Source organism: Octodon degus, unplaced genomic scaffold (genome assembly GCF_000260255.1).
Source record: "Octodon degus isolate 3935 unplaced genomic scaffold, OctDeg1.0 scaffold00092, whole genome shotgun sequence".
NCBI lineage: Eukaryota > Metazoa > Chordata > Mammalia > Rodentia > Octodontidae > Octodon > Octodon degus.
Window position 1 is genome coordinate 2,646,105 of NW_004524668.1, and position 9,570 is coordinate 2,655,674.

The following is a 9,570-nucleotide window of genomic DNA, read 5'->3' on the forward strand; positions in this document are numbered from 1 at the left end:
AATTTTCAATCCTCCTGCGTGCTGGGATTCCGGGCATGTGCTACCAAAGGCAGCACTTCACAGGTTTTGTTTATCTCTTCCGTTGGTGTAGCCTCATGATGAATAGAATCAGGAGTTACCTTAGCGCTTGGCGCTTGGGTCTTAACTTCCGGTTGCCCTTCAATTTCTTCCTCAAAAGAGATAACATGGTAAGTACTTAACAAATGTTAAGGAAACTGGCCATAAGGGCACATGTAAATCTGTATAATTCCAGCATTCTGGGAGGTTGAGGTAGGAAGACTGCAGGTTGCAGCCTACCCTGGGCAATTTAGCGACTTAATGAGACCTGGCCTCAACAAAAGGGCTGGGCTGGGGGCTGTTAGCTCAGCGTGAAGTATTTATTTTTTTGCTCCGAATGCCTGCAGGGCAGGTTGGCTGGCTTGAATTGTGGGGATGAACCTCAGCAACCTGAGCCTGACTGCTTTGTTGAAGCAGCCACTTAAAGAACTGAGCTAAGGGGCAGGCCCCCAACGTGTAGTATTTCAATGCAATCCCCAAACTGTTTTTAAAAAGGTGCTCACATAGGCCTGGGACTTGCAACCCTCCTGCCTCAGCCTCCTAGAGAGCTAGATTATACTAGTGTGCTAGTTCAACACGTGCTTTTTTTTTTTTTTTTTTTTTATGCTCCTGAAATCCCTTCCAGTGTGTTCCTCTTTATTAATTTTCAGAATACAAACTTAAACTTGGATAGGCTGAATTAGCCCAGCCCACCTCTGGCAGGTACACTCAACATGCTGTATAAAGTATAACATTCAATTTATTATTTCTTTCTCAAGAGAGTTTTTCTTCAGTCCATTAAGCCCCAGCTCCCCTTCCATGGGCTTTGGTGCAGGTCGTGGGGCAGCACCAGCAGGTCTAAATTGGGGTGGAGTTCGGTCCTTGCGGGCTTCAGGAGATCGATTTCTGACCAGTTTGCTGTGAATGGCACAACTCACACAATAATGCAGCTTCACATACAGCTCGGGAAGCACATAACCGTCGAAGACACTCGCTTCGGAAATGTCCCTGACGGCTGCGGCCTCCACTATGTTCCGAATGACAAACTTCTTAATAGCTTTATCCTTGGGTACGCACCGGGCGCAGTTCGTGCAGCGAATAGGCTGCACATGACCGCGGCCCGTTTTGGCACGACCGTTGTTCCTTCTTTTTTTCATCATCTTGGAAAGGAGGACCCGAAAGAGAACACGTGCTTTTTAAGGGACACAGTCAAACCACGGTAATAGTTTAACAGTAATGAAATCTTGGTTCACAGGTTCTGAGATGCTTCATGCACTCCGGTGCATCTGTAAATCCTGCACACCACTTGACCCTTGCCACTCCCTACGGATGGGCAGCTGGAGGCTGGGGTTGGGAGGGAAGGGCTAGGGCTGCCTCTTCAGAAGAGAGTTAGGAATGTTTCTGGAGGGTAAGTCTGGATTCAGGTGAGGACAGGCAAAAAACCAGGAGTAAGAGAGGAGAAAAATAGGTTGAAGAGTAGCAGTTCTTAGTCAATTAAGCCTTTCCCCGGAGTGGCTCTTTTGGCTTCATTGATGGACCTATGCGCCTTACCTAATGACTATTAATCAGTTCCAAAACGGATAGGGACAGGTTCCTGCACTAACACTTGGGCTTGTCATTGCTCTTGAGCTTTGGCTGCCTTATGATTTGCCTCAGTCTATGCTGTTGTCGATGTTTGGAAAGGAGCTTGGGAGGAAAAAACCAGTTTGCCCATCTTTCCAAAGGCTGATTTTCTACACGAAATCCTTCAGCAAAACGACGAGGCAAATCAGGCTTGAATTGTATTCCAACTAGAGCCAAAACGTTGACCTAAAGAGGGAAGAGAACGCGAGGATGGGCGTGTCTGGAGCGCCAGGGATTCCCGGCTGCAGCCCCAGCTCTCGGGCGGGAGCGCCATGGCGGAGTGGGACCGGCGCGGACCGTAGGGGGCAGGCTCTGGGGCGGCCAAGCGGCGGCGCGAGGCCCAGATTTTCAGCCTCGAACAGGCGGCGGACGCGGAGGAGACACTCGGCCATCCCGGGGCCTAGTGCCCCACAGCCTCGCTACTACCAGAGACTCCCACCACAGACCCCTTTGTGTGCCTACCCCCCGCCCCGGAGGCGCCCCGGCTAGGGGCGCTGAGGGCCCTCATTGGTTCAGCCGACGGCTGCACCGATTGGCTCTCGACTCGTCCGGCAGGGGCCGCTTCTCCTCATTACTATTGGTCGTTGGAGGTGCCTATCAGGACACCTCGGGAGGTGATTGCTCGGCGTTACGGAGTCCCTGGAAGCAGTTCCGGGAAACCCCGCGTGCTGCCGGGATCGCGTCTCTGTCCATGAGGGGGGGAGGGGGTGGCGCGCGCGCCATTTCTAGTCGTTTTCAAAGCGCCTCGCGCTGATTCTCACGGGCCCGGCTGCCGGCCCCAGCTCTGCCCTGGTGAGTCTTGCGCCGGTCCTTGGGGGGAGGGGCCGGGAGCCCCGATCCGACCCGACTCGGTCCGACCCAGGCACGGCGCCTTTCCCTAGTTTCGTTTTCCCTCCGAGGCTCCGAGGGGGTGGGGGTGGGGGTGGGGATGGGCTGGGGGCGGCTTTGGCCTCCTCCTGCGTGCCGCTGCGGGCCTAGCCCAGCTGGGTGCCTCCTCGCCCGCGCTCATCCTCCCCCGCCCCTCCCGCGCCCGTTCCTCCGTCCGGCCCGCTGGGCGCCCTCTGCTCGGCCTGCCGCGCGGTGCGTGCTTTTCCCGCCTCCGCCCGCCGCTCCCTGCAGCACGGCCGGGCCGGGCGAAGAACCCGCGACGCCCGGGTCCCCATCGCTTCCCCACGCCGGGGCCGCTCGCTCCTAGCCGGGCCTAGCCTGGCCGCGAGTGGGATGGGTCGATCGGCGGGTCGGGCTTGAGGGGGTGGGGTGGGCAGAGGGCGGGGTGCAAATCCCAGGGATACCTGAGCCCGGAGAAAACTTTTTGTGTGCGAGCAGAGGCTGTAAAGCAGATTTCAGTGGGAAGCCTACCTCCCCTCTCCATCCTGCATGCTGCTACGGGCTGAGATTTGAAGGAAAAAATGACTATTAGAGGCCGTGAAACTTAGGCTTCACGTGGCGCCTGAGAGAATTCTGAGAATGTCAGAGGCGCACCAAATTGGAGCGATCCTTTTTCTTATACGGTCGTAGCCGTATTGCCAAAACTAAGTAGTAAAAGCCTTGAAAGGTACAAACCTTTCGCGTGACTTGTCAGAGATTTTTTTACTATTCTCAAGAGGCTGAATTTATGCCCCATGAGTCAGTATTAGGGCAAGGGCTTGACACTACTGAGCCGTGAGGTAACCCGCTAGTTTTCATTTCGTTGGTTCTTTAAAAGCCCGTCTCTTGACGAAGAAGTTGCAGAGATGTTCACAAAAATATCAGGAAGGAGCTAGTACTGACTTGCAAATCTCCCAGCAGCCCTTTTAAATCTTATTTAAATGACTCCTTTTTTGCAAAAAATGTTTAGGTCAAGCAACTCCAGTCACCTTAGAATATTTGCTGCATCCAGAAATATGGTTTGGCTATGTGGCATTGTGTTGAATTGACAAGAGTTTTAAATGGTCTCATATGACATAAAAGTCTTTTAAATGAGTACTTTGTATTCGGCTTGAAGAGAGGTTTTTTCCCCTTGATATGAAGGTTTTATTTTCTGGGCTCTAATTATTTGACATGTTTTGTTAAAGTTTGCAAACTTTTTTTTTTTTTGGAAAATTTTAACCCAACTTCAACTTCTGGGTCTTTTGAAACGAATTGATAGTCATGAATATTTCTATCTTGTGCTTAATACACAGTTTGTCTTTTTGCTTTATACATTAAAAAAAAAAAAACCTTAACAGATGTTCATTGAACTTTTCTGTTAAAAAAATTGCCTCTTTTCTGTAACTAGTAGTATTCCCAGGTGCAATGCTGAGAGGGTCTTGTGATACTGAGAGCTTTTGAGTTCTGATATTCTTAAGAGGTAGTATGGGGGTGGGGGTGCTGGGAGAAACAGAACTCTGTGTTCACAAAGAGGTTTTGAAGCACTTACCTACCCAGAGTTTAACCACGGTCTGCCGTCTCTGTGGACTTTAGAGAACTATCAAATCTTAATGTTTTGTGATCATGAGAGGTCATTGGTATTTATCTTAATGTCAAAGTAACACTTCCTTTATTTTCCTTTCTTTTTTCCTCCTATTGCCTCTTTCTCGTCTTGATCTTCCTTTTTCATTAAATAGTGGACTTTGAAAAGTTGTTTTAAGACCAGAGAACACTTGGTGCGCTTGCACAGTGTCTGATAAGCAGTCTGGAAGTGTGGTTATCTTACGTTGTCTTAGTGCCTTTTTAAAGGAGATTTGTATTTTCTTTATAGCTGACTAGGTTTCTTGAGTTTCTTCAAGAAAAATAGGCATTTTCTTGAGATCCTCCTTTGTGTCTTTTATTTCAGTGTGCGCTGCAATGTCATGATTCTGCTGGCTGTCATCTTCACATTATAATTTTGCCACAGACAAATGCACTTTTATTCCCAGACTTTTGAGGCAGTATAGAGACTGGTCTTGTATGTTTTTATTATTTATTCTCTCTTCAGGGAATTGGTTCATTTCAGCATAACATACAGGCTGAACATACAAAACGGTTTTTGGGGGTTAACCTCAGGAATATGACTGAAGTTTATTCAAATTAGGTAGTGTTTATCGAAATTATTTGGAAGACGTTAGTTGTCCTTACTTCAATATGTTTTTACATATTTATTTTACTGATACGAAAAATTCAATATGTACTCGTGATTTTTTTTTTAAAGAAGCATCCTCAATTATAGCTCACATTTATGTAGATTTAAGACAATTGTCTTTAGCTTTTAAACTTGGTCATTTTTTCTTTTAAATCTGTGAATGGGAATAGCAAATTAATCTTAGAGCAAAACTTAATGTGAAAGTTGTGGTTTTTGTTTTGTTTTAAGTGAGGTGAAGAATACCCAAGCCATCAGCATGTTGAACTAGAGACAACAGGGACTTACTTCACACCTATATTATATATGAAGCAGAGCCAGGAAAATTTGAAAGTTCTTAAACCTTGATTTAAGTGGTCTGTGGGTGTTCATTCTGTTTTTAAACCACATTTCTAAAAATTGTGTATGAATTGAGAGCTGAGGGGCTTTTAGGACTTTGTGGTGATTTGTTGATCTGCTCACCAGGACACAACAGCTGCTTTTGTTAATGAGCATTCTGCCTTCAGTAAATTGAAGCCTTTATCTATCCTAAGTGTACATGAAGTTCCTTAAAATCTGATGCTTCCATGTACATTTTCTACAGTTTTACAGAATTATTACTGAAAATTTAGGTCAGATACATCACCAAAGGAATAAAATATTATTTTGGATAGCGGTTATTAGCAGCATGTGTACAAATTAGTTTAGATAAATCATGCATTGTCCTACAAACTAGTTATTTCTGGCTTAATGTAATATAGCTCCTGAATTTTTTCCAGCAGCATAATAAAATGGCTAATCAGGTGAATGGTAATGCGGTACAGTTAAAAGAAGAGGAAGAACCAATGGATACTTCCAGTGTAACTCACACAGAACACTACAAGACACTGATAGAGGCAGGCCTCCCACAGAAGGTGGCAGAAAGACTTGATGAAATATTTCAGACAGGTATAATATGCATTTCTTGTTTCTGACTGGTTATGAAAGTGAGGGCAAACCACTTTGAATTTTATAGACTTTTTTAAGGTTAAATAATGCTTACTGTTTCTGATCTGTGTAGAGTTGAATATTGTTACTTTCCCTTCATTGAGGACGTACAGTATTGGGTTTGACTTTGATATTCTTATTTCATTATTTTGAAGCTTTCTTAGTGTTGAATATGCAGTCTTAGTTGTTACAGAACAGTACATCGATTTGTCTTAGACTTACCACCAACTAAAATGTATGTTTCAGTGTACCAAATTTTGTATTTTTTTTCCTTAACCGATATCAGTGATCATTTTGCTTTTACTTTTCTACTTTTATCTTTTAAAAAGTGATTGTTAAAACAGCTTAGGTCTCATTAGGTGGCATAATAAGAGTAGTTAGGCTGTATTGCCTGATAAATGTCAGACTCCTTGAGAGTTTGTGGTCTGTCTAGTGTCTAATAGACAGAAATCCACGTCTCTCCATAATTTGGAAGTGTTCGGTTTGTAACAGCTGCTTTTTTAAAAATCCAGAAGTCCCATGGTTAAGTGCTTAAGCAAATTTGACATCTTAATATGGTTGGTTGTAAGCGGTTTGAAGGTTTAAAGAGAGAAATATTTACCCTTAGGGAGCGTTGTTCGTAAATAAATGTGTCCTTGTCCTTTGGGGCCATAGATGGAAACTTTCTTCCGCTGTGTTTTATGTGCCTATACAGAGAGAATGAGAGAGAGAGACAGAGAGAGAGAGAGAGAGAGAGAGAGAGAGAGATTGAGATTGAGTGAATGAACAGAATTGTCTCAGATGTGTCTTCACTACAGTAGACAAGCTGGGTTTTATTTTTATTTTTTCATTCTTAAGAACTTTTTAAGACAAGCTGGGTTTTATTTTTACTTTTTCATTCTTAAGAAATTTTTAAGTCTGGCCAGCTCAGGATGTTTTAGACACTAAAATGATTTATAAAAATTATTCCTGGGTAATGGTCCCATTTGAAAATCAGTCCTCAGGAACCTTCTGTGACAGTCTGCCTAGAGAATTGGCAGTGATCTGCTTAGAGATGCTCTCCTGGAGAGTGTTTTGTCATTGCTAAGAGGCTGATGGTTTGGTATAGGATTGGATTGACAGAATGGATTGATGAGTGTCCTGAGTTGTGGCTCTGGGTGGTGGTATTGAATATGGAAGCAAGAAAACTCCCAATTATTCAGGCATGCTCGTTTTGAGCTTTAAAAAGGAATTTTGTAAGCTATTTTATGTTTAAAGTTTACTTATTGTATGAAATAAAGTTCTTTTTGGCTTTACCAAAATGGAGTCACTTTTGAGTTAGTTCATATGGACTTAATCTGTCAAATATTTCTATTTTACATTGAATCAATTCTGAAATAGATTACTTATACATAGAAATTATAACACAAATTTCACAGTATTAAAAAGTTCTATTTAAAATTTAGTAGATCTCTCATGGTGACACATACCTATAATCCCAGCACTTTGGGAAGCTGAGGTGGGAGGATTGCAAACCTTGAGTCCCACCTGAGCAATTTAGTGAGACTGTGCCTCAAAACTAAAAAGTAGAAAAGGCTGAAGAAAGAGCTCAGTGCAAATGCCCTGGGTTCAGTTCTGGCCACGCTCTTCCAAAAAATCCAACCAAACAACAATGACAAAAATCCTTAATAGATGTTCTTTGGAGTTAAATGTACAGTACTGCATATATGCAATTTTGTGTATATATTTCCTATGTAGTTTACTTGTAAGTCCATAACATTCTTACTATTTGAAAAAAAAAAATCGTCATTATTGACAGTGTTGTAAATGCCACAGCATCTTTAAAACTTCAGTTGTTAATGCAGAAGAAAAAAATGCCTTAAAATATGACTTTCAGAATTGATTAATCAAGCTGCATTTGAATTTTCAAAGAGTTTTAAATTATGCCTTTCCACATTCTGATTGCAGCAAAATAGATGCTCAGTTAAATGGGTTTCAATTTATCTTTGGTGCTAAGGAGGGAAAGTCTTTGACAGTTTTTGGAGAGTGGAAACAATTAAGAAAATTGGTTCTCAAATTTTTTTCCCATCTCTTAGGTAGTAAACAGCTATGGCAATCCGTAATTTGAAGGTTTATCCTTGGGAAATACAATGTGTTCTTAACCACTTTTCTCACAAGCCAGAATTTGTTATATGAATGCTTAATCTGTAGTACAATATGTACATCAGATTTAGCTTTTTAAGATTAAATACTGGGAGTTGAAATGAGTTTTAGGATTTTTTTATGGGTTGAAATTAATGTTTATAACTGTTGACATTTTATCTGTTATTTTTATAGTTGCACTCAACGTTTTTATTCAGTATTTATGTAACTGCATATGTAGTTAGTAACAGCATATACGATTCTTAATAGCCTTTTAATAGGACAGTTTAGTTTACCCGTTTTATTGCAATAATGTTACCCCATTTCAATTTAATTTTTAGGATTGGTAGCTTATGTCGATCTTGATGAAAGAGCAATTGATGCTCTCAGGGAGTTTAATGAAGAAGGAGCTCTGTCTGTGCTGCAGCAATTCAAGGAAAGTGACTTATCACATGTTCAGGTAGGTTGTTCTCAGAAATGCCTCTAAACACTTAGAGATATTTATTATCTGAAATTAATATTATCTGAAGCGACATTAATATTATCTGAAATTATTTTTTCATTACAATGCTGTTTTCTCCTCTGTTGAGGAGTGGTCTTTTTTGTTTCTAACTACCTAAAAAATTAGGAAAAAAGTATCTGTAGGCAAGTTTCAGAGGTATAAGCATAAGGCAGAAACCTCCCTCTTGCATTTTGTGTAGTAAGTTACTTTAAAAACTTAAAACCATGGTTTGATGGTTGTTACTGTTGGGTTTTTACAAGTTTGAATTGCTCAGATTTGTTTCATTTTTGCATGATCTAATCCAGGGAAGTAATTTTTTTTTTTTTTTAGAATCGGGGATTGAACACAGACCCTTGCATTTGCAGGCAAGTGCTTATTCTGCTGAGCCGTTTCCCCGGCCCCAGTAATGTTGTTGAAAGCAATACTTTTCAGCCATCTAATAAAAATAGTCCAGGTTCAGGGGCTGGTGAGATGGCTCAGTGGTATAAAGCACCTACTTGGAACAAGCTTGGCAAAGTACAGGGACCGTGGTTCAATCCCCCAGCACCACATGCCAGCCAGCCCCGCCCCCTGGTGGGCTGAGCTGGACACAGACACACACACACACACACACACACACTCTAAATAAATAAATGTTAAAAAAAATAGTCCAGGTTCAGTTAAATATCAACAAATGGAAGACTTCCAAGTTTAGATAATAACCCATAAGGTACAACCAGCAAGTATTTATTAAAAGAATAAATATTTTAAATATTTGGTCTTCATTTTTGTTTTTTTTGAGAAAGGGTCTCACTGTGTGGTTGAAGCTGGTCTTGAACTCACTGTATAGTCCAGGCCGGCCTTGAACCCATGGAATCGTCCTGCCTCAGCCTCCTGAGTTCTGTGATTACAGGGTTGTGCCCCCATGTTCCATCAAAACTTTGGGTCTTAGGGGCTGGGGAGATGGCTCAGTGGAATAAGCGCTTCCCTGGCAAGTGCAAGGGCCTGAGTTCAATCCCATTCCAAAAAAAAAAAAAAAAAAAAAAAAAAAAATCCCTTTGGGTCTTCAGAAATTTGAATTTAATTATGTATTTGATGCCTCAGAGATTCCTGGTAATTCTTTTTATTGAATTACTTGCCTCTTTTAGAACAAAAGTGCATTTTTATGTGGAGTTATGAAGACCTACAGGCAAAGAGAGAAACAGGGCAGCAAAGTGCAAGAGTCCACAAAGGGACCTGATGAAGCAAAGATCAAGGTAATACTTGGCTTGGATAATTGTGCTATTCT

The 9,570-nt window shown here is 42.2% G+C and overlaps 1 protein-coding gene across 1 annotated transcript in view; it reads left to right on the forward strand.

Annotated features, from left to right (window-relative positions):
- Positions 1-2,336: 2,336 nt before the first annotated feature.
- The window catches only part of LOC101565005 (heterogeneous nuclear ribonucleoprotein R), a 94,508-nt gene continuing 87,274 nt past the window's right edge, over positions 2,337-9,570 (forward strand). The window contains exons 1-4 of the mRNA XM_012516101.2: positions 2,337-2,451; positions 5,497-5,662; positions 8,143-8,261; positions 9,431-9,538. Coding sequence (XP_012371555.1) covers positions 5,506-5,662; positions 8,143-8,261; positions 9,431-9,538 — 384 coding nt within the window. The 5' untranslated portion in view covers positions 2,337-2,451; positions 5,497-5,505. The remainder of the gene's footprint in view (positions 2,452-5,496; positions 5,663-8,142; positions 8,262-9,430; positions 9,539-9,570) is intronic.